A 26,162-nucleotide genomic window follows, 5' to 3' on the forward strand; every position below is an offset into this window, starting at 1 on the left:
GGAATGGGTTTCTAATAGGCTATAGTGCCATCAGCCTTCAAATCACAACTACCCATGGTATTCTCCAATTTTTAATCTCCTCAGCCCTGTCCAGCCTAGTCTTTGAAACAGTTCTTGGCCAGATGCCAAGAATCTGGTGCTCATGCAACCTAAGTCTTGCCCGCTAGGCGCTGCTTTTGCAAATGTTGAGACTTCCATTTTGGGGGAAGAGCTCTAATCATTGCCTCTGCAGCATCCCCAGCTGGCCTGAGGAACAGAAGCTAGGCTTGGGAATCAAACCTAGATCACCCAAATGACAGAATGTAGCACTCTCATTGCCGCTAAGCCCCTTCATCCCATTGCTGCTTTATCTGTAATTGAGGAGGAGCTCACAAGGGCACTCCTCCTCAGTGTTCATCCACTTTTGCTTCATCTCATTGTACGTTAAGCACAGAAAAACAAAGAGCAAATGCTGGCTCTTATGAGTTCATTTCTAGGACTCTGATTGAAATATAAATTTCCTATAAGATTAAGATATACACTGCCAGAGCCTGGAATTTTTTATACTACCAGTACCTCTTTCAGGAATCTCAGTCTGTATTAATATGCAGTAATTCACTACAAGGAAGCAAAACTATTTTGCGTGCCTGTATAGAGGTAAAGTACATATATATCAACACAGAAATAATTATAGAGAAATTTTTACAAAATACATATGATTATTTTTTATATACAACTGAATTAGAGGTAGAGTTTTAAATTAGATATTTACTTTTAAAACTTTGACTGTTTTGCATGTTGTCCTGCATTCAGTCAAAAGACTTTAGCACCTCTGTTCACAAAGTTATGCTAATTTAACATGGTAAATGCTTATTATTAGTGAATAGGCCCCGTTCAAAATTATGGGGCCTGCAGTAAATAATGCACATTTTCACACATTAAAATGTACTGAATCTTTGTGAATATGGGTATAAATTAGGGATTTCCTTTGGTATTTACTACAGTACATCTTTCAAGACCAATACATTGCAGTCTTAACATGGGGGTCATGTCTTATAGACACAGAAAAACAACAATAGTATATATTGTATCAGTTTGAAGTACTGTGAATTGTTATATGATCTTTCAACATATATGACAACATCATAGCTTTACCAAACTCAATCAACAGGTTTGATAAAGTTGAAAGCACCTGACATGAAATATTAAATCTGTTTCACTATATGCCTGAAACTTTTTCCTTTCTAGAATCAGCAAACTCAAGCAAACAGCAATGTAAGTTTATAGACAGGTTTCCATATGGTACAGCAGCTAAAGTTAAATTAAGCTGACCAGATGGTTCAATGTCATAAGGGACAAGTTTTACCCCATTGCATCTATGTCTTTATAACTCCAATTTCTCTACAAATAAAAAGGCCCTAGAGATGCAATAGGGTAAAATTAGGACTGACTCAGGTTTTCCCTTACGACATAGAACTATCTAGGCACGTATGGTAAATAATGCTCTACTCATAGCTGTTACTTGTGACAATCAACTGAGTTATATATTTACATGAAATACATAACTCAGTTGACTGTTGCTAGTATATATATATATATATATATATATATATATATATATATATATATATATATATATATATATATTCTACCAGAACCTGAAGTTTACTGTAACAGTTTTCATATAATAACTAACTAAATGAAGTCCATGAGCAAATGATAAATGAATGCTGCGATTCCCTGACATGACCAGCGGTGTAACTGAGAAGTGGATTTCCAACAATAAATACAAATCAATGAAAGAAATAAAAGTCGTATCGAAGAATCTCTCCTGCAGTAAGCTCTATGACAATCGTCCATGCTTTACTTTTTTTCTTGTTATTGGAATTGAAGCTGGAGGCCAATACCTGTGTGAGGAACACATTTCCCACAATACCCACCACATCTTCCATAGATTTTAGTACCATCCTGAAAATTAAAGAGAGAGAAGGGAAAGAGAAAGAACAGTTTGAGCAATGGGACACAGTCTTGAAAATTCTTACATTCGAACACTACAGGCCCTAAATTGCTAAATGCATTGCATAGGATATATCAGTTGGCAGGCAGGCAGGCTGGCTGGCAAATATAAAATTATAAACTCTCCAGTCTTCTAGCCATCACTTAACTTTATTTGAAAGCTTTCGTATATTTCTACGCCTCATTTCTACTGAGGGTACCAGTCACCTCAAATTTCTTTCTTTTCTCACTCTCAGTTGCCCACTGAGTTTTCAATAAATCTGTTCTGGTTACAATCCTTGAAGCAAAGTTAATTTTAACACAATTTTAGTCTATTTAAGAGTAAGCTCTAGCATTTCCTTCTGCAGGAAGTTGATCCTGGAAATCTGCATATGATTGAGGTACCAGGAGGAATATGTTATGAGCCAATGGACCATATGTACAGTATATAAAGAACTATTGGTTTCCTTACCAAAAGGAATGAACTATCTTGCTGGGGTGGTTCAGAGAGATTTAGTGAAGAGAGGTTTGAGTTTTGACTCCCCTAAGTGGGAGCTACAGATGGTGTGCTCTAGCAGTATAACCATCTTAGGCTATGGATTTCTGTTGTGGATTCTTAGTTGGATTTTAGTTAGACTTCAGTGGATGTGTTTTATTTTATTTTTATTTATTTACAATAATTGATATTCTGCTTCATTACCATAATCTGTTTGAGGTGGAGTTTTGTTAGATTCTCCTGAGTTGCCCTTTTGGGATCAGTCTTTCCTCTGACCTATTTTTGGCTAAGTTACTCTTTCTTGATCCATTTTTGGAAACCTTCCCTGTGAGGGGCTTGGTACCCCTTCACAGAGGATTTGGGGAGTAGCTGTGTAAGGTTGGATCAAGAGATAGAGAAGATTCTGCTGCTCTCTCTCTCATATCCAGTCAATAACCTGATGCAGAGGAGTTTCAATTTTGAGTTGTTTTTCCTCATTGATTATCTCATTTTGAAGAAAAGGAAGTACGGTATTTTCCACCCTTCCCGTCTCTTCTTTGTTTTTCTAAAAATACCCAGGATGTCTAACGGGAGGAGAAGAGTCTCTTACCTCCTCTCGATGGGCTGAATACTAGGTGTCAATAGCTCTGACAGCTACTGACACTAAGGAATACATTTTTAAAGCGGTTTTCCACATAAAAAATATCATAAGTAGCATGATTAAGTAGCATGTACTTGTGCATATGCTATTTTGTAAACGTTGAGTATACACGTATTTTCTATTTTGAATGTACAGTTTACCAGCAGAAAAAAGGGGCAGCTAGGGGCATTCAGAGCAGGAATCAGAAATATGCACAGGGAGTTGCTATTTTGTAAGAGATAGACATGTACACATTTTCAAACTTAGTTCATGTTTACACTTGCTAACTGACTGGCACAAGTGAATTCGGACTAGCCTGTTGGTTGCAGCTTTTGGATGAAAGGGCTAAGTAAATTAGTGGAGATTCAGAGTGAAGTGCTAGAGGGCTAGGTGAACTAGAGATGGATGGAGTCAACTGACATACGAAACAGGGAGCTGGTGTTTCAAGTACATTCTTCTGCATATAAATTGAGGTTATTACACATACATGTTATATTGCTTTACACACTTAGAATATATGTATATAGGTTTATAAAATAGGTAAAGTAAGTGTTTTTTGCATTGAAAATAAGGGTGGGAAGGGAGGATTTCATTTTGTTTCATTTGGGGGGGGGGGAGGGCTTTTTCACTACAAATTTTGTTTCATGTAATGTTAATTTCATTTCTTTAGTTCAAAAAAATGAAATAAACATTGAAACCCCTCCCAAAAACAGAAAAAAAAGAAACAGAGCATCTTAGAGTCTCCCATACCCCCCCACCTATCCCTCCCACCCGAGGATCCTCCCCAACTCCCACTTAGCGGGTCCGGGTGGATTCTGAAGATGAAGCCTAGGCCCCAGCCCTAGCTGGAGCCTTGCGTTGGGCCTAGGCCGAGGTCACGATGACCTCCACAGCTTAGGCCTACGCAAGGCCGAGGATTCGGCCTGGGCCTAGGTGTCGGGACCAGCTAGCATTGATAGTCAATTCTAGCCAGATAAAACTATGCACTTAACTGGGTAAATTAAAATACTATTTTATTTTTTTTATAAGACAACTGTAATTCAGTCCTTATGTACATATGTGTATGTGTGTGTATGTATATATATATATATATATATATATATATATATATATATATATATATATATATATATATAGAGAGAGAGAGAGAGAGAGAGAGAGAGAGAGAGAGAGAGAGAGAGAGAGAGAGAGAGAGAGAGATGGATATATAATATACGAGGGTAAGTCAGTAAGTAAGTCACAAATCTCTCTACTAAGGTAATAAAACATATATCTGTAATGTTGTCATATTCCATAGATGGCAGCACCTTAGAAGTGCTTATGTACATAAATAGTTATTTAAACTGTGCATGCGCAGGGGCTGTGTACACAAGGAAAATGGCTGCCGTGTTGACAAATTGTATGGTCGAAGAACAACGTGCTGTTGTCCGATTTTTACGGGCTAAGGGCTTAGTGGCAAAAGACATTCATAAAGAAATGTATCCAGTATATGGAGAGAAATGTCTCTCGCGTAATGCAATTTATAACTGGACCGATAAATTTGCACAAGGACGTGCCAACGTGAATGATGAAACCAGACCTGGTCGACCTGTAGAGATTGCGACAGAAGCAGCTGTGAAGCAGGTTGAAGAGATGGTTCGCGCTAACTGGAGGGTAACAATTGACGAAGTTGCCAAAGAAATTGGGTGTTCTCACAGATTAACATATTCCTTAGTGCACGATGCATTGAACTTTCTCAAAGTCTGTGCAAGATGGGTTCCCAAACAGCTGACCGAAGACAATAAGAACAACCGGATGGGTGTCTGTTTGGAAAATCTCTGCCATTATGCAAACGAAGGTGAATCAATGATGGCATGTATTGTTACTGGTGACGAGTCGTGGGTGCACCACTATCAACCAGAAGCGAAACGCGATTCCATGCAGTGGAAGCATCCACTATCACCGACACCGAGAAAGTTCAAGCTTGTGCCTTCTGCAGGAAAGGTGATGTTGACTGTGTTTTGGGACCGAGATGGGATACTCTTAACCAGTTTTCAGAAGCATGGTGAATCTGTTAATTCGGCTTCCTACTGTGCTACTCTATTAAAGCTTAAAGGAGCTATTTGTAGAAAACGCCCAGATCTGGAAAAAAGAGGAGTGCTGATTCTTCACGATAATGCCAGACCACACACTTCAAATGAGACTCGTCAGACAATTGCGAACCTGCACTGGGAAGTTCTTGAACATCCACCATACAGTCCGGATTTGGCACCCAGCGATTTTCACTTGTTTGGCAAACTGAAAAGCCATCTCGGTGGTAAACATTTCACCAGCAATGAAGAAGTGGAACAAGAGGTGAAGCGCTGATTACGATGCCAGCCGAAAGACTTTTACACAGAAGGTTTTGACGGACTTTTCAAATGCTGGGACAAATGTATAAATGTTTGCGGCGATTACATTGAAAAGTAGTTGTTTTTTCCAGAAAAACTGTTTGTGACTATATTCTGTATATTTCACAGTAAATAATTCATCTTTTGCATTTAAATAAATTTCATGAATATTAATCCCATGTATGTTTGTGACTTACTTACTGACTTACCCTCATATATATATATATATATATATTGAGGTCAACATTCAAAAGTATTTTGCTAAATTCAGCAAAGAATTGTGGTTGCTGTTTTGGTCCACTCGTATTTGTGGAATTAAGGGTCAGCAAACAAGTTGTAGATGATACCTTTTTATTGGTTTAACCTAATAAATCTATGAAAAGCTTTCTTCATCAGGTTAGTGAACAAGCAGTGCAGTTACACTACACTTAAACAGTACAGAGTAATCTAGGTCTTCGGCTGCCTGTGTGTGTTAATATAAAGAAAGGTGTGAGGGGAGGAAAATGCCAGCGTTAGCGTTTTAACCCCAAGTTTGGAATTTCTTGCCCTGCAGGCAGAGACATTTTAGCTAGGTAAGATACTATGCAGCTTACATTTAATATGATAAAAACAGATAGTGTGGCAGCATGGCCAGAATATATCCAGATAGAACTGAAGGTCAGTGCTAGCCAGATAAACCTATGCACCTAACTTTGGCCTGGATTTATCAAAATGCACTAAATACCACAGAAAGAGGGGTGTGTTTTAAGGTAGTACTTTGAGATAAGTGCCAGAATGTGGTATTTCCTACATATAACCATGTTTCAGTATGCATCAGTATTTTCAATTAGGGATGAGCATTCGGGAGTATGAAAGAAGAGTGGGATATGGGCATCATCATATCTGATAATCTCAAGGTGACCAAACAGATGAATAAAGTAACTGCAAAAGTCAGAAAGTTGCTTGGGTGCATAGAGAGAGGAATGGTCAGCAGAAAAATAAGAAGGTATTATTATCCCTGTATAAGTCCCTGGGGAATCCTGTGTGCAGTTCTGGAGACTGCACCTTCAAAAAGATATAAACCAGTTGGACCTGGTAGAGAGATTGGCTACTAAAATGGTCAATGGTCTTTGATCTATAGCATATGGGGACAGACTTAGATTTGTATACCCTAAAAGAAAGGGAGGATATCACAGAGAAATTTAAATATCTCCTAAGTTTCCATGCACAGGAAGTGAGTCTCTTTCAAAGGAAAGACAGCTCTAGAACACGTATTCATGAGATGAGTATAAATGGGGATAGACTCAGGAGTAATCTAAGGAAATATTTATTTACAGAGATGGTGGAGGATACATGGAGATGGTGGAGACAAAGATAATATATGATATCAAGAAAGCATTGGATAAACACAGGTGATCTCTGAGAGAATTGTAAGCTGAATTAGTTTGTATGAATGGGCAGACTAGAAGGCCAAAGGGTCTTTTTCTTCCATCATGTTTCTATGATATTATTTCTACCCAACTATTTTATTGGTTTTCTTTTATTCAGTTTTAATCTTTGAAGGCTAACATAGTATTCCCTTTCTACTATGTGAAAGCATTCTTATACGCAACTAGGATAGGATCTGATGTATGAACTAGAGGAAAAATGTCTTCAGTAACTTTGTTGAAAAACTTAATACACATGCTAGAGCATACCTTTGCACTTCTGAAATATCCTAAGACCACAGATAATTATTTTTGCTAAAAAAAATAATTATAAGAGTAAACAATCACATTTAATCAGTTTTTTTACTGTGTTTCTGATGTATTGATCGTGTTCCCATTGGTTGATGCCTAAGAAAATGTGTATGGAAAAGTATGGAAAAGTTTTCATGCATGAGTATATGATGCTGAAAAATCATAATGCTTGATTTTTTGCAACAGTTGTATGATATGCATACATATGCATGCACATATGCTACATAATGTATTGAACCTTTACAGGATATAGATGATATGTGGAGCTATGTTACCGACAAAATTTTAACTATATACTTACTTGTGATCTATGAATGTTGACAGTTGCATAGTTGCCATGTGCAATCCATTTAGCAGCACTGGAGATTCTCAATCCAGTGCCTACAAGATTAATACTGAACTGTCCCTGGGAAATCAACACAAATTGAAAACATATATTAATAAAAATAATTAGAACTCCTCTACTACCCTAAAACATCTGTAAACATTGTATCAGCTAATTATCAAATACTTTCTGGTTTGTGATATCTTTTATTGAAAAAACATACAAGGTAATATTGGTTCCTTCTACAGATAATCATATCTTAAGGAACCCATATGGTCCCAAAAGCTTCTATACAATATCATCTTGGTGGTCCAACAAAACAACAAAGCTTAGAAAGAATTTGGTTTTCAACAAGAACACTATAGCTATGAAAACTCTACTGTGGGACTTTAGACCAGATTAACCAATGTATTTTGTATTCATGCCATCAAGAAATTAGAATGCTGTTAATTTTATTTTAGTTTAAATGTTTAGAGCTCATGAAAGATACCAAATGGACAAGACTAGCAATTGAAGCCCTAATTCTTCCACAGAACAGAATTTTCTGTGGCAATATATAATCTTATTTTCTCTGCAAAGTGGAAACACCTCTATGAGAAGGAAGGTGGTCAAGATTTTTTTATATATATATTCAACTTTTTAGCACTTCAAAATGGATTACATTCAGGTACTATAGGCATTTCCCTATCCCTACAGGGCTTGCAAGCTAATTTTGTACCTGAGGCAATAGAGGGTAAATTAACTTGCCCAAGGTGATACAGAGCAATAGTGGGATTTGACTATGGTTTCTGTGGGTTATAGCTCACTAACCTAACCACTAGGCTACCCCTATACTCAACTCAAAAGTTCTTAAATCTAGAACCCATCAATTGTGCATGGTGAGATATCTTGATAGCAAACATGTTTATTCCAGCCTTGGATGCCATGATTTCCACTGATGAAGTGGCAGTCTGCTCTACAATGTAATGGATCAAATGTAAGTATTTAATCACAAATTATTAATATACTCAGAATGCCAATGAGGATATAAATTAGTGGCAATTGTGAATCTAAGACAACATTTTAAAATGTATTTATAAAATGTAAAATTTAAAGCACCATATAAATATAATAGGGAAAAAATGTAAAATTGAATTTATCTATTTACAATTTCTTATTAACCATATCCCTGAATCAAAAAAATTGCCCAAGGCAGTGTATTATTTTCAAAAGGTTGTATCTGTCTTATTTTCAGGATTAAAATGTTTTAAAGTTTTAAATCTCTTGAAATGATATTGAGGCTAATGTACTTGCTTAAAGTTATCTGGCTATATGTAGCTGGCTAACTTTAAAAACTATATAGATGGTTAGGGTTTTAAAGTTTTCTGGCCTTGTGTGGCTGGATAACTTTCTACTTAACCGGATATTTTGAAAGATATCCGGTTAAGTAGCCTTTCATATTTACAAAATAAATAAATAAATGGGCCCGCAGCCCGAATGTCAACCTACCCAGCTTATAGATAAGGGACCTTATCGGGCCTAGCACCCCTCAGCCTTTAAAAATGTCAAATTCCTCTCTTCCCACCAACCTTGCCCTAGTTTGATGACAAATGTAGCACTGGAAGTGTAAACAGACTGTAATTTATGCTTCTTGAGGACTAATTATCAAGTGTTAAATGTTTCAGTGGTAGGTAACATCTGAACTGTTAAGACACCTGTATTCATAAACATTGAAGCATAAATGTACATGTTAATGATAGTGACTAAAATGACAATCTAATGTAATATCAACATTAAGAGGAGACTTAATAATATTATAGAAATATATCAATAGACCCTATATAGGAACCTCCCAGGCAATCTTTTTACTGAAATAGTTGCAAAGAAAACAAAGCAGTATTCTTCAAGTTTAAGGGCAATAGATTTTATTACCTTAAAAAGGAAGGGAATTGTTTTATTCTGAATAGTGAAATTATGGTACATTTTGCCTGTATCGTTGACTACAGCACTAAATCAATTAAAAAAATTGTGGCAAATTTTTTTTAGAAGACAAACTTATTGCCGAGTATAATGTACAACTAAACATTAGGGATTAGTGCTCCTGGTCTTGCCAACATTTTCTCCTGACTGTGATCACACAGCTCCTCTGTTCCTGTTTCTTGTTATTTCTCTTTTGTTCAGCAAATATTGGTGATTATATCTCAAATTTGAGTGAGGATGCTGGTGGGGGATGTTGATTTCATTTCCAAATCTAAGTTTGCGATCTGTGGACAACTTTAAGAATACCCCTGAAGAAGCTAATTATAGCGAAACTTGCCAGGCTTTTATGAAGATTGACGAATTGGTTCACTAGTGACTACCATAACTTTGGTTTGGAATACATTTAGCAGCATTTGTTATACTTGTTGCATTTGGTGGTCCTCAGGCCTCTCCCGTGCCCTGCTGCACGTACTTCCTGTTCCTAGCCACCATTGCGGACCCCTGCCGCCACTACAGATTTCCAGCACAGACGTGTGGCAAGCCACCATGTTCCAACAGGCTCAACGAGACATGAGAGGAGATGCTGCCAGCTTCACACATGGCCGCCCCTGGACTCATGCACCTGACATGCACAGATTTAAAGAACCTGTGGTGGGGAAAACCCCCGTGGCGCCCTCAGATGACATCACAAGCTTTGAGAAATAAAAGACCTGTTTCCCTGCAATTCATGCCATGGCAACAGGTCTTCTACATCCTTTGTAATGTGAGTTACCTCTGTGGTCCCTGCTTGTGTTCCTATCTTCATTTCCTGGTATTCATTCCCTATCTTCATTCCCAGTGTCTTGTTCCTTGATTGTTGTGGTCTTTGTCTTGTCTGTCAGTTCCTATGGTCAGTATTCAGTTCCTTGGTTCTTCTGTGTATTTTGCCTCCTGAGTTGCTCTTCGTCTTACTGTCCTACCTAGTTTAATCCAGAGATTGTATCTTCAGCATTGGCTAGTCCAGTGCTCTGGATTAATTTTACTGATGGGAGTAGGGCTCAACACAATTTACTCCATTTTCATAAACTACTCCAGACTCACCTGTTCACCTGTCGTTTTGCTCCCTGACCTGCATTGGATTGGTAGGAGTGTTTCCTTTCCTTCCTGTTGATTGTTTTCCCTGATGTTAATTGCAGCCATTCTGTCCATTGCTGTTTATTTGTGTGCTGTTATATTATATTAATTCAACTACTGTGAATGTTTCTGCTGAGATTTGTGGATTAGCGGATTATACATTTTATAAATAAATAAATCCAGCAATTCTAAGCAGAATGCCATAGTCAGGGTTGGAAGGAATATTTTCAGTGCGGCAGATCTGATAACAAATGCAGTGCAGGTGGGGTGGGGATGGTTTGCATTCCATTGGATTACTATATCAAGAGAGAGCTGTTAGCAAAAGAAGAAGGGTGGACTCAGTGGAAGTCTTTTATTTTGTTAACCTATAATAACTATACAACCATGCAAATGTAATAAATGTGCTAAATAATTTTTTATTAATTCTTTGTAATAAACATTAAAAAATTAGATATATTTTGTTTGAAGATGTTTCTTATTCTATTTTAATCTTGTTTAATAGAACATTTTATAAATTAAAAAATCTTATCTTGGTTTGCAAAGTTTTACCAGAATATCTTGTCCAACTAGCAGATTATTTTTCTTGTTTTAAATAAAAATGGACTCATGTTAGATCTTTCTAGAAGGTGATTTTTTTTTCACCAAGTATATACATACCAAAAACAGATACCATCATATAATAGGATTCAATACCCAGTAAGAACAGCTAGACCAAGACTGATGATCTTTTAGTTTGAATATTTTGCCTGGTTTAGGGAAAGGAATTATCTCCACAGTCTGTAACTCTTGGTGTAGTCTTATTCACTGGGTATTCAAGGAATGACCTGCCATACCTGTGGACATTTGGCAGCACTATAGCAATCTCCTGCTGTAGCAAAAGGCACTGCTTTTCCAAATGCAGTGTGAGCAAAAAGGAGATCTGTAGCTGGAAGAGAATTGTTTAAAAATAAGCACATTATAGCTGTCAAATACAATTACAAAAACAAAATAAATGTAATGTGCATAACTTTACTAGTTTACTATCACAAAAAGTTACAATTTTAGAGTCAAATGTATGTTAAGCAAGTATGTAAGTGCCACCAAACTGTACTGACAAACTCTGTTGCAAATCTGTCCATGAAACGAAAAACAGACTGCAAAGAAGGTTTTCGTGTTATTGCTACTTAAGTAAAAAGGAATCGGTAGACACTGAGCTTCTGTTAATCTAGAGGACTATGAAGAATTGTATTTACCAAATAAATGCATCCTTGAAGGTAATATATTTTGTACAAAGAGATTAAGGGGAAAGGGGGGTCATAGCTGAAACCTCAGCTGGGAAAACCAGAACCTGTAAACAGTCACATTTTTCATATAATCTTCTTTATCTGGTTCTAAAGCACTACTGATTTATGAATGTGATCAATCAAAACTAAGTAATCAGTCTTGAAGATAATCTCCATCCCTATCTTCACCTATTCTCACCAGGACTGTATGTCTAGTGGAGATTTACTATGAAGCAGGACAGTATGGTAAAGAGATTTCTGCAGTGAGGTTAATTGTTCTCTTTGTATTGGAAGGTGATATGTCCCTGCTGAGTATGCAAATGGACTCAGTAGGGTTACAGGATAAACAAGTTGAGAAAATATTCAATGGTAGGCCCATCACAGGGTGACTGAGCCATGCCATCTGCTTTTGTGAGAATGTTTCAGTGTTTCACCAGCCAACATCTAGTGATTGAAGGCTCTTAACCCTGGTTCCCACCAAATGCTGATTGTTACAGCTGAGATCTCAGCATACAGAGATGGCACGGAATCTGTTTGGTTTGTTGACAGACTGATGTCATTAGTTATAAATGCCGAGTGCCAAAAAGGTTAAGACACAGACTTTTGGCATATAGATATTTACTTGGAATATCTATAGTAAAGTCTGATGCTGTTTGAAGGCACTGCCATGCACTGGTATCCAAAGCCAAGGAAAACTTGCTTTAAGAATATTCCCTTTGATGTCCTCTGAGTGAAGCATATATTCTCATTCATTTCCCTGTTTTAATTCACTTCTAAGTGAGTTTTCAAAATAATACATGCATCAAAATTAGAATATATGCACATAATAGCCTCTACTTATGTACTCCATATTTCACACAAGTCGAAAATGCAGTGTATTTTCACTTTTGCGCACAGATATTTAATTTATTTATTTAAAAGCACTTGTTATGTTACCTGCCTTTCCTACATTCAGAGTGGGGTACAATATAAACATATACAGACAATCGAGAAGGAGGGCAAGGACAATGCAAAATCTTAGGTGAGCAGGGAGAAAACAAACAAGCATCTGGGAGTGAGTCTGTTTGTGCTAGGTGGCATCTTCTGAAGGGGGACAAGTTGAGGGTAGTCCATTGTCATCTAGGTTGAAAAGGAAAGTTTTTAGGGCTTTTTTAAAGAAAGTTCTCTCTCGGAGGTGGTCCGGGGCATTCCAGGGCAGGACCAACACTTACAACTTATTCTTGTATTTTTACACCTTTAAGTGATATTAAACATGTTTATTGTGAAGCAGTGACTGGATGAGAGGTCCGGGTGAACTCGGGGGAGTTCAGGCAGAAGAACCAGGAAGGTCTCGATGACCTGGAGAAGGACTGGGTGAACTGGTAGACAAACTGGAAAACTGGTTAATTTCATTTACGTTCACATGTTTTGAAATTGGCCAGCTTACACGAGTAAGTCCTACTTTACTTTTCTGCATAAAATATGCGCACATGTATTTTTAAAATAGGTAGGAAATGTGCACATTTTCAATGCAATGATAAAACATGGTTTTAATGCATTGCATGTATTTGTGTATAAGCCACATACACATATATGCTATGGGGTAGAGACACATGCATTTTATAATATACACACACAAGGTTATCAAATACTATGGTAAAATTACACGTGGCCATCTACACGCATATATGCTGCCATGTGCAGTTGTTTGGAAGTTAGCCTCTTGGGGTTCAATTCATGCTTCTGTAATACAGGTGAATAACTCCCAAAGAGGTGTGCTTCTGAGACAGATTCAAAGCAGTCACACAAGAACTACATTGGCACATTCTCATTGGGTTCTAGTCACCCAAATTCTTTTTGGTTTTGTAGGGTGAACAGAGAAAAAAACCTTAATTAGCAGCTTTCATAAAAGCAGATACGTAAGGAATATTTGTCAAGAAGATCACAGGCTGAAAAAATATTTAGCAAGCATAGGAGGAGCCAACATAGATGCTCCATTAATAGTCTCCTCTCTTTTACAGACATGCCTACAAACACCCATTCAATCAAATATATATATATATATGCACAATGTTTATCTGTCTTTATATCCAAAATCCAGAAAATGGAGAAGGAAAATTGCACTACAAATAATAATCCACACACCAAAGGAGATGCAAAAGATAAATAAGGTCCGAAGCGTAGGTAAATTTATAATGAAAAATTCTATTTCAAATTTATTTTTGACATTCATTCAATGCGGCAACTCCATTGCTCATCCATCAGACACGGACCCCTGTGTTTCGCCAGAAGGCTGCGTCGGGAGGGACAATAGACAGCATATATGACTTAACAACTTGTAAGCAGAGCCACGTTTAAATGGGCAAGGAGAGGCTCTTTCCTCCCGACGCAATTTAGGAGCGAACTGACAGGGAACTTCCCTACCTCCCTATCTAAACCCCCCTCTTCCCCTCTCCTCCATACCCCCTTAACCCTACCTTTTTGCTTTGTCTTTGTTTTTCGATTTACTTCAGCTCCTGAGCTGAAGTAATTTACGCGCACTGGCCGACTGCCGGTGCACGCTTCCCCAGGACAGCAGCTAATGGGCGCTGTCCTGGACGGCCTCCGTCCTGCCCCGAACACACACCCTCGGCCCACCCCCCCTTTTCAGGGCCTGGCAATTATGCACGTACTGTCACTTACACACGTGGCTGGGCCCTTTTGAAAATGCGTGCAGCGCCCGGCCACGTGCATAAGTGATATTTGTGCGCGTGGCCGATTTAAAATTCAGCCGTGAATGTGCATGAAGTCCTATTAGTTATTTTCCACCTTTAAGCCATTTCAATGCAGGTTATATTCAGGTGCTACAGGCATTTCCCTGTCACTAGAGGGCTCACAACATGAGGCAATGAAGAGTAAAGTGACTTGTCTAAGGTCACAAGGAGTGGCGGCGGGGTTTGAACCCTAACTTCTTTCATGCGAAGCCCCCCCCCCCTTCTAACCACTAGACTACTTGTCCACTCTACTGTCAATTTACTCTGCATGCAAACTTTTAACAATCTGCTACATAGAAATTTCTAGCAAACTCTTAATTTTAAACACTGCCTAAAGTTCAGCCATGCACATAAAATGATGGAAGTTTTCCCTGTTTGGTAACAGTCATCTTGCCCGAATTTATTTAGTGGCTATGGTAGTTAGGTCATGCAGATGGTGAACTGGACCTCTATAAAGCCCGAGGGGATGTTAAGGTACCACAGCTATTCCTCTCTGGATAAGGAGACTTCCTCTCCATGAACTCTAGTCCCATGCTATCCCTTAGTGCTGGCACAAATAAAACATAAGCAGACCCCACTTTCAAAATGCCAAACATGTTAAAACTTTATTTCTGGGTCTTCCAGCCAGCAACTATGTAGACATTAGAATAGGGACAAACGGTCAATACAGAATAATTAGAATTCATGGGATACAGCAGTCAGGATTAGCATCTTCTTACTCACATCATTCATCAGGAATATACAATTTACATTCCACAAGAACATTTTTTCCTTCTTCTGTCAAGCCACCCCAGCCAACAAGGGTTAGGCTAAACTCTCAAATTCCTCTTCATTTTTACGTATTATGGTTGCTCCCTCACCCCAGGTGATCTAGGTCTCATTTTCTTGGGAAAATCAGTGGGGGTGGGGAAAGGCAAAACAAACAGGATCAGTCTTTTTTATTTACTTGGGAGCAATACCAGTCCTCTCTTTTATCTGCCAGTCTCTCACTAACTTCATGCTGGCCATCCCTAGTCTACAGCTGTCACAGCTACTCCTGGACATAGTTTGTAGCTGTCTGTGCCTCTCGCTTTCTCCTCATGATCTGCTCAGCTTCTTAATTTGTAAGCTTTTCTGGGAAGGGACTTATATCTGAATAAGTATCATCATTGTAAAATGCCTCATGTTTTCATTAGTGCTATAAAAATGATAGTTATTATTAAGCCTCTCACTCTCTCCCAACATCCTCTGTCCATTTTCTTAGACTGTAAGCTCTTTGGGACAGGGATTCCCTCCCCCCTCACCCACTGCATAACATCTCGCTCTTTTTCTCTCCTCATGTTCTGCCCACATTACCCAGCATCCCCCTCTTCTCCCCAGCTGGTTGCTCCTGTCAGCAGAGTGCTCCTTCATTCCTTCCTTCAACAGCTGTCTCAGCACAGATAAGTGCAGGCTCCTCTAGCAGCAGTGCTATCAGCAGTAGTTCCTTGTTCCCCACACATGCCTACTTGTCAGACCCCTCTAATGCATTGTCTCTCTTTCCCTCTCCCTTGAAAGATGATCCCAGCAAGCTCCCCAAATTCCTAAAGCTGACCCTAGCACTATTCTCCTTCCCAGACTCAACGTCTCTTCCTCTCTGCTTCCTGTTCCAGACCCTCCCTTCCCAAGCAGCAGGGAATGGAAAAGGAGGCGTAGAGACTGAGGCTGAAACAGACAAATTCTGATAGCTTTATTGGCATGACAATGTTTACGTATCGCCAAAGTGATACATAAAGTGGTTACAGCAAAAGGGGAAAACATTTACAAAATGGTGATAATAACGTAAGAAAAAATTAATGGGAGGACAGACAATTCCCAGATTCTGGTGCTGGCCCTTATTGTCTTTCGTCAGATCAAGTTTCTGGCCTGGTGGCAACATATTTTGTTGCTATTGTTACTGTTTTTCTAGTTTTCCCCAGAACAGAGCAGTAATTCTGCACGCTCATCTAGGCCCACACCTCCTGTTGTTTCTCTCTACCCTCCCAAGCTGCCATCAGAGAATAAGAAAGGAGGGTCTGGCACCCTGCGATTTTCCAGGTGTCTTCAGAGTCCAGAGATACCTTTCACCTCCCTTCATCCCCAAAAACCATGGTCACAGGTCCGCAGGGTAGACAGAGTTTGCAGATCTCAGCCTCTGATGCAGTTGATGTGGGAAAGCAGCACCAGCAGAGCTTGCAAACTCCCCTCCCATGCTTTGCCTTCAATTCACACACCCCTCCACCTGCTCTGCTGTAGTTCAAAAAGTTAATTTTCTCCAGTCCTGGATCCCAGCAACTTTGATTGGTGGTGCATAGCACACATTGGGGCGGATTTTAAAAGCCCTGTGCGCGTAAATCCGGAAGGATTTACGCGCGCAGGGCCCTCACGCGCCTATTTTGCATAGGCCGCCGGCGCGCGTAAAGCCCCGGGACGCGCGTAAGTCCCGGGGCTTTCGAAAAGGGGCGGGAGGGGGCATGTCCGGGAGCGTTCCCGAAATGACGCGGCGTTTCGGGGGCGTGCCGCGGCGTTTCGGGGGTGGGAGCATGGTGCCGGCCGGGGGCGTGGTCGAGGCCTCCGGACCAGCCCCCGGGACCGGAGGACGGAGCGGGGCTGCTGGCCAACGCGCGCAAAGTTACGCCTGCTTCAGCAGGCGTAACTTTGCCAACAAAGGTAGGGGGGGTTTAGATAGGGCCGGGGGGATGGGTTAGGTAGGGGAAGGGAGGGGAAGGTGGGGGGAGGGCCTGGTGCACGAACAAAAGTACGCAATCGTGCAAGTATTTAAAATCTACCCCATTGTTTTTAAGTCGATAGTGTCTATGCACCACTGTTTTTAAGTCGATAGTGTCTATGCACCACTGTATACTAATAACCCTACACAGATGATTATGAGGTAACTTGCATATTTTTGCATCTCATTACCTTTGTCATAAATTCTAACATTATAGTTAAAGTAAAACAATTAATACTGTTTAACATGTATTAGGTGCTGCAGGCTTTTGACATGCAACTATCGGGCCGATACAGTAAAGTGCGCTCCGGCAGAGCGCACTGTCAGCCCATGTTTGGCCACGCGTTTTCGATGCGCTATTTTTACCCCTTATACAGTAAGGGGTAATAGCGTGTCGAAAACGCGTGGCCAACCCCCCCGAAACTAATAGCACCCGCAGCATGCAAATGCATGTTGATGGGCCTATTAGTCATTCCCGCGAGATACAGAAAGCAAAATGTGCAGCAAAGCCGCACATTTTAATTTTGGCCAGCACCAGGAAAGTGTACCGAAAAGTAGCGGGTTCGAGAATGACGCTGTTAAAATTGAGCGTCAGCTGTCAATCCCACTGACAGCAACTGCTTGTCAAAAAGGAGGCGCTAGGGACGCGCTAGTGTCCCTAGCGCCTCCTTTTACCATGGGCCCTCATTTGCATGCGGGCCGATACTGGATCGCGCCCAGGACACTGGCCTGTACGCTCGTCGGGAGAGCAGACGCTCGCCGGCTCTCCCATGCTTCTTTCTGTATCGGCCCGTAAGTTTGTTTTAGCACTAACAGACTTTAGTAAATAGACCCCTTAATGTCATACTCTGGTTTAATGAAAATAAAAAGAGTTCTGTTCTTAACTTTTCCCATATGTTTATAGACCCATTGAACCTTCTTCCATATTCCTTTCTGAAGCTATTATGCAATAATGTGGCAGTGAAAGGTGTAGAAATTGCAAACAAGTGATTTTGGTCCCCATTTATAAACCGAAAGGACAGAGATGGAATAATCATAATATACACTCCTTTAGTGAAGTAGAAAGTACACGTTCAATTCTAGACAAATGAATTACAACCCCCTTATGTATGAGGCATTTGAAATCTTATAATAACATATCAACAGTATGATAATATAACTTCCATATAATACCCAACAAAGTTATATTATCATACTGTTGATATGTTATTATAAGATTGTCATTTTCTAAAACTATTGTAGGTACTTGTTACCAGTTACAATATGTTGTAATGAAATCATTATAATTGTATGCAATATGTTGGTTTATGTTAACACTATATGGGGAGGTACAAGGGTTGTTAGCATATAGGATGTACCAATTTTAGTGAGTGTTTGGGATGTGTGGCATGAGCAGTATGATTGGTATGTGTGGAGGGTGAGATGTGTTTATGATGGTTTTAATCTGGGAATTTCTGCAGCACATAGTGGAACTTATGTAATATGGATATTTGAAATTATTGTTTAAATAAAATTGAATATATAATCATTGTTTGGCAGTATAATTTGCCGAGTCCCTCTGGTTTAGTATTATATGTACATAAGAAACAGAGATAGTGCACAAGTGTATATGACCCAGGTAACTTTAGCCATGCATCTGAATATACTCAGTTAAATTTATCTGGGTATAGTTACACAGATTTTAAACATAACTGTTTATATTCAACATCTACTGTGGCTAGTTAAGCAACAAAAACAACTTTGCTTGTCCAGCAGATTTATTTATTTATTTTAAAGGGTTTATATATCGCTTTTATAGCAAATGTCGGTCAAAATGGTTTACATCTATTAATATACATAATTAAAAGGTAACGTAAAAGACATATCATAAACATTGTAAATAAAATAAAGAAATAAAAAAAGGACAAAAACATGATCTAAACCTGGCAAAGTTCAAAGAGAAAGTAGGTGTGAAGCAGTCATGAAAAGCCTACCAAGTGATGGAAAGTAAACTAAAAGCCACTGAGAACAAATATGTTTTTAGGTTTTTGTTTTTTTTCAAATGTTTGTGAAATGTTAACTACCGTAAGTGATCTGGGATAGAGTTCCAGATCAAGGGGCCGGCAACTGAGAAGGTGCACTTTCTGGTGATATCGAGCCTGGCCAGGTGGACAGATAATATTTCTAGAAGGTTTCTATGTAGAGAATGTAACTGCCTGCTGGGTTGGTAGATACGGAGAAGTGAACAGAGCCATGTAGAGAAATCATTATGAATTAGGTTGTGTATGATAGATAAGACTTTAATTTGTATTCTGTATTAACCGGAAGCCAATGTAATGAGTGTAGAATTGAAGCTATATGATCTTTCCGAGAGGCACCCGTTAGAATGCGTGCGGCCGTATTTTGAATTAGTTGTAAAGGGTGGAGTGCATTGTCATGAAGACCAAGATAGAGGGCGTTACAGTAGTCTATACCTGTAAGAATAAGGGATTATAGGACAGAGTGAAATTCATTAGCAAATAGTAAGGGACAGAGACGTTTTAACATGTGAAGTTTGAAAAAAGAATTTCTGACCGTGGTTGAGATGTGATAGGACATGGATAGACTTCAGTCCAGGATTACCCAGAGATTTTTTACTTTTGAGACAATAGGAATAGGCAAGTCATCTAGAAATAGGTGCATGGGGGGATATAGGCAGAATGAGGAATAGTTGAAAGGTGAGGAATTTCTATTTTGGAAGTGTTTAGTTTGAGGCGGTTATGGGATAACCATGAATTAATAGTTTTAATATGCAGACATACAGTAGAAAGTGTGTTGGACCAGGATAAGAAGTAAGGTACAAAGAGCTGGATATCATTTGCATAGATCTTAAATTGAATATTGAGGCTGTTGAGAAGATGGCATAATAGTATTAGATGTTGAATAAAATGACAGAAAGTGATGATCCTTGAGGGACACCAGAGAAGGGGATGTACCAGTCAGATGAATAGGGACCAATATTGATCTGATGTGGACAGTTCAATGGGTATGAGCTAAACCAGTTTAAAACACTATCTGTCAGGCCAATGGACTGCAACTGGTGAAGAAGGATTTTGTGGTCTAGAATATTGAAGGTTGCTGAGATATCTAGGAAGCACTAGGATATAGTCAGTGTTGGTGTCAAAACCTCTTATTAAGGTGTCAAGAGTAGTAATGACTCTGAGCTATGGCCTTTACAAAATCCATGTTGATTTAGATGGAGGGCATTTTCAGATAGATAGTCAGAGAATTGATGTAAGGCTACAGATTCAAGAATTTATGCCAGAGAGGTGAGAGATGCAATAGAACAGATCGTAATGTTCTCATTTTTTTTCTTAGGGAAAATGCCAGAGTCTAAAGATTGGTTAACAACCTGACATAGAAAAGGGCTTGCAAGCTTGCTTAAAGCTTTCAGTAGTTGATTAGGACAAGGATTGAATGGAGAAGTTGATATTTTAGTTTTGTGTAATATACGAGTGATAGATGAGGGATCTACATGTGAGAACACAGACCAAGTGCAGACTACTGGAGGGAAAATTGGCTTAGATTAGAGGGTTGTGGAAAGCTACAGGTACTTTTAAAGATTTTGTCTTGAAAGTGGGTTGCAATGTGGTTGCAGAGAGCATCAACATCAGAGTGGTCAATTTGAGGGGTAGTCATTAAAGTCTTTACAACATTGAAGAGAATGGAAGGGTTTAATTGGTTATGGAGTTTCCATTGGCAGCAGTTATTTTTTGGGAATTTAAGGGTTTGTTTGTTTTTTAGCAATGTCTGTTTCTTTTTTATATTTCCTCAGACAACAGAAAAATGAGTTTTTGGCAGAGGTTGTATGATATTTGCACCAGTAAAGTTCATGATACCTAAGAGTGGATTTCAGAGTTCGTAAAGATGTGGAATACCAGGGGGCATGACATTTCGGTTTACAGTGAAAGGAACTAGAGAAGCTATAGCATTAAGGGTAGTATTAATTGCAGAGTTCCTTAGATATTCAGTATTGTTTATATCAGAGGTTGTTGTTAAGGGCATATTCGGTAGAAAAGCTTCAATAAAGGTTTCTATACTTATTTTCATTCTTCTGAGGTGGATCTTTTTGTCCTTGTCAGGACTGAGATGTGGAGAGTTGCCTTTAATGTTAACGGAGAGGTGGATGAATGAATGATCAGACCAGGGTACAGGGTGTATGGAAAGTGGAATTGGGGGTATGAAAATAAAACAAGGATTACAAAACACAAGAGCAAGGGTACGGCCTAGTTTGTGAGTGGGAGCATCAATAAGTTGTTCCCAGCCATGGCCTCCCATGGCGTCTAGAAAGGAAGATGCAGAAGGATGAGAATGGGAGGAGTCTAGGTGAATATTGAAATCTCCAGTAATTATGGTTTGAGAGGTCAATCGGTAAGTTTGAAATGGCTTCAAGTAAGGGAGATGGGTCATAGTGTAAAAGACCTGGTGGACAGTAGATAATCACAAAGTTGGCAATAGATGCGGTAATAAGAAGCATTTTGTATGGGTGAATCTGAGTTAAAGGTTTTTTAAGAGGTTGGAGAGAAGATTTGACCAATGCTAAAAGCCCTCCACTGTGGCGGCATGGCCTGGGTTCGGAGGGACATAAAGAGTTAATTGTGACAGCATCAGTAACAGATAACCAGGTTTCAGAAATGAAAAAACAGTCAGGGTTATGTTCGGTTAAAAAGGTCATGAATAACAGCAGTTTTTTTTCTGAGTGATTGTGCATTACAAATTAGCAAGGAAATGGAAGAGAGTACTGACATAGAGGTAGCAATAGTAGGTGCAATAGCAGTTAGAAAGCCACAATCAGTGACTTTTGGTTTGCGGTACAGACTACTGAGGCGTCCATATCTATCTTGTCCAGATATTGTAGGAATCTCCATGTCTTGAGAAAGAAGAAACTATGTAAGGCAGCAGTGGCAGTTAGGAGAGAGAAATAAGTAGCTATAGAGAAATATGAATTGTATTTGAAGAAAGGTGGCACGCTGATACCCTGATAAGCGCACGAAGGAGCGCACAAATGGGCATGCCCCTTTGTCACGTTCCTTCAGCATGCGATGCTCCAGTGTGCGGCGCTTCCAGCAGCACTTCGGGCAGCTTATGCTGTTGCCCCTGGATGATGTCAGAAGGGGGCGGGACGGGAGAGCCCGCACAGCAACGGGATGGCTCGGCTGGTGGAAAAGCAGTTAGGCAGGCAGGCAGAGTTTGTTTGTGGCACATACCAGGTAAATTACAGCTCCCGATGGCAGAGTGGAGCTGGGTGGAGGAAGATCTGATCTTACACCCACTTCCCAAAATAATTTAAAAATATGGGGGCATAATGCCCAATCACAAGTCATAGTGGGCCAAGGCTGTACCCCATATGAAAAAGACCTGGCTCAGGGCCCCCTGTCACCACCACCCAGAACCCTCCAGATCCTCAGAGGCCTCCGGGAGTGAGGTAGATTCCTACTACTCCTGGTGGCATCTCATTGCTCCAACACTAACACTAATAGCATACTGTTCTTGGGCACAACCAAGCTTACCAGGAATATGAATATCAGAGTTATTCAGGTATATTATCTGGATAACTTTGCCCCATCCCAGAACTCCCCCAATTTATCAAGCTAAATTTTACCCAGGAAATGACTTACTCAGGTAAAATTTTGCCAGAGAGAGCGGCAGGATATTTAAACCTTGGGGCTTGTCCAGGTAACTAAAATTTACTCATAAAAGCCCTCTTACTTTATGAGTTGGTTAAAAGAATCTCTTGTTTTTTGGTTTCTAATCTTTTAATTTGGTCTGCTTGCACTTTTTCTTTGTGAAAGAAAATATGACAAATCTGTTACACCCCAAAGTTGGCTGGATGCATGATAACTGTGCTGGTTATTATCATGAAACTGCACTACCACCACTTTGGTTCATTAAGAACATAAGAACATAAGAAAATGCCATACTGGGTCAGACCAAGGGTCCATCAAGCCCAGCATCCTGTTTCCAACAGTGGCCATTCAAGTATAAACAGGTCAAGAGTGACTTTATGGAGAGATATACTTGCTATTGATCAATTCACGATCCCTTAATTCAGGTACCAATGGAAGATTTTCATTCAAAATGTTATATCCCCGCACAACAAATACTTACATTTTATTTGCATTGTGATGATATCAAGTCTTATTTTGCTGAAAACTGTGTATCCTGCTGCAAGGTAATCATTTCGGCATACACAGTCCAGCTTTCTGCTTCCATTGAAAGGACATTCATATGGGTTTTGCAGCCTGGAAAAATATGTTTTAGACTTTACTTTTGAGAAGTCCTCCCTATCTGAGACACACTTAACAATAATCACATTACCACTTTATACTACATATATTGCTGTATTGTAGAAAAATATATTATAGAAAATGAAATTAAGATACTTATATACTACCCAAATCTCAACCAGTGAAATAAAACTCAGATTTATGAACATTAGGATGTGTATTTGTTAAATGTCTAAAATACAACAAATGAGGCCATTTATGGTTTGTTGCAAATGGAACGAACTAAAAATAGCCTCCTACAAAACTATCCAACAATTTTCAGGTATTTTTTTTTATTTGTGCTTTAACAAAAGAAAAGGTCCTCTAGTGGGACCAGGCCAAGGCCTGGTCTCATTGTTGAGGCCTAGGCCTAAGCCTGGAGTCAGATCCTAGCCCAAGGGCAGGTCATGTCATTGAGGTCTAGGCCTAGGCCAAGCACCAGGGCCAAAATAGCACAAGGCCTTGTCCTGGCACTGGACCCTGGCCTGAGACCTCTTCCCATTGACTAGGCCTAACCCAGGGGCATAGTATCAGGCCTCCCAACATCTTCTTTCTTCATTGATCTTCTTAAAATAATGCCGTCCACTTGAAGGATGCACTGCAGTGCTGACCCTGAGGTGCCTTCCTCCAGAACAGATGGCACCATTTTGATGTATGGCTGTACATCAAAATGACACTGTCCACTCTGGAGGATGTCATCACAGTGATGTCAATCTAGTGCATCTTTCAAGCAGATAGCATCATTTTAAGATTGACAAAGAAAGAAAATGTCAGGAGGCCTGGGCTGGGCTCCAGCTTAGGCCTAGGGCTCAGAAATGGGAACAGGCTTCTAAGCCTGGCCTCAGCTCTGGGCCTAGTCCTTGGTGACAGGAATAGGCCTCAAGCTGGGTCCCAGTCTGGTGCTGGGCCCCTGCACTAGGCCTACGCTTTGACAATGGGACCAGGACTCTGATTGGGCCTCAGCAGCAAATCAGGACTCACATTGGGCCCTGCCAATGGTACCATGCTTCAGGTCAGAACCCAGCAACAGGACAAGGCCTCGAGTCGGTTTTATGTACCGGAAGTAGGCCTAGGGTTAGGCCTTAGCATCAGGACCAGGCCTTGGCCGGCACCTAGGTGTAACATCCCTTACTTCCAAGCGCTTCTGGCTGGGCATCCTGTACCTGCAGTATAAGCCATCAGTGACTTTTTGGTCCTATATAGGATCACAATTTACAATTAAAAAAAAATCTTCAAATTTATAGATAAAAAGTTTTAATACCTGTACCCAAATACTTCAGAAAAGTTTTCTGTTTCACCTTTAGCCAGTGTTATATATTCTTTTGGACTACTTGATTGCATGCCTGAACAATATACCTATAAACGAAACAAACAATAAGTGACTTTGCAGATGTACCTCATTCAAGTCAATGAATGTTACTTTTGAATACCTTTAATACTCTGCCCCTTATTTTCAACAAGTATTCTCCATCCTTTCTGATGGCCTTCCTCGCATGGATTTCTTTACAGCTAGCAAATGTTTTGCCTTAAAATCAAAACAAAACAAAATACTCACAAAAGCAATTTATAACATTTTTCCAAATTAAATACTAGTGTGTATAGATTTAATAAAGTATAGGCAATTTTACTTTCCAGTTCTGACTTGATTATTGGAAATCTGCTTAGCAAAAATAAATTATTTCAGCGTATTGTTGCAACTGGAAATGACTTACAGTCTTCTGCTTGACAAGTCTTTGTAGCTTCTGGTTTTAGACGTGAAAGACATAAATCGCTAGGCACATTAGTTTCGGTCATGCATTCTACTCGTCTCTCCACTATCCCAACTCCACAAGTCGCAGAACACTGCAAAGATGGATATAACCAAACATCACTTTCTCAGAACATAAATCAATCACATCTATCACAGCTCATAGAATTTCATAGAGTTATTTCTACTTCTCTAAAGGTGTTTTCATAGTTTATCATGCAAGAGTACAGGATAAGAGTGAATGAAGAATCTTAAAGCACCCATGCATGGGACCTATGTGTCTTGGATTTTGTTTTATTTCAGGAGCAATTGTCAACCCATTATTTTCAGTTAGAAAGGGTATAGTGCAGTAGGTCAAGACTTCACATACATGTCATGGGGATCCCACAGCCAGTCGGTTTTTAGGATATTCACAATGAATATGCATAAATAAATTTGCATAATTTGGAGACCTAGTATATGCTAAAGTACCTCATTCATATTCATTGTGAATATCCCAAAAATCCAACTGGCTGTGGGATTTGTAGAACAGATTTAGGCAGCCCTGCAGCAGGGTAATCCCGTCTCTTGAATTTGCCAGTAAAATGCCAGCATGTCTGCACTTGTTATCACAGTGGAAGCTCCGAATCCATCTTCTTAACAAAACACCCCAAATAAACAAGAATCCAAGTTCTCCACAATAAACAAATGTCTGCCAAAAATGTTCCTGGATATTCCTAATTTTTCCTGCTAAATAAACCCATATTTGGCACTACTTAGCTGGATAAATTAGACCTGCTCTGTGGCAAGTCTAACTTATCCGATTAACTTAACCAGATAAGTCCAAATATTGGCATTTA

At 39.5% G+C, this 26,162-nt stretch overlaps 1 protein-coding gene across 1 annotated transcript in view; it reads right to left on the reverse strand.

Moving 5' to 3' along the window:
- Positions 1-1,569: 1,569 nt before the first annotated feature.
- Positions 1,570-26,162, reverse strand: part of ADAMTS20 (ADAM metallopeptidase with thrombospondin type 1 motif 20) — a gene marked incomplete at its 5' end in the record, with an annotated part of 339,654 nt that continues 315,061 nt past the window's right edge. Inside the window, 7 exon segments of the mRNA XM_029617296.1 lie at positions 1,570-1,947; positions 7,478-7,582; positions 11,407-11,498; positions 23,419-23,552; positions 24,838-24,932; positions 25,007-25,101; positions 25,289-25,418. Of these exon segments, the coding sequence (XP_029473156.1) occupies positions 1,858-1,947; positions 7,478-7,582; positions 11,407-11,498; positions 23,419-23,552; positions 24,838-24,932; positions 25,007-25,101; positions 25,289-25,418 (741 nt within the window).

Source organism: Rhinatrema bivittatum, chromosome 9 (assembly GCF_901001135.1).
Source record: "Rhinatrema bivittatum chromosome 9, aRhiBiv1.1, whole genome shotgun sequence".
Lineage (NCBI taxonomy): Eukaryota > Metazoa > Chordata > Amphibia > Gymnophiona > Rhinatrematidae > Rhinatrema > Rhinatrema bivittatum.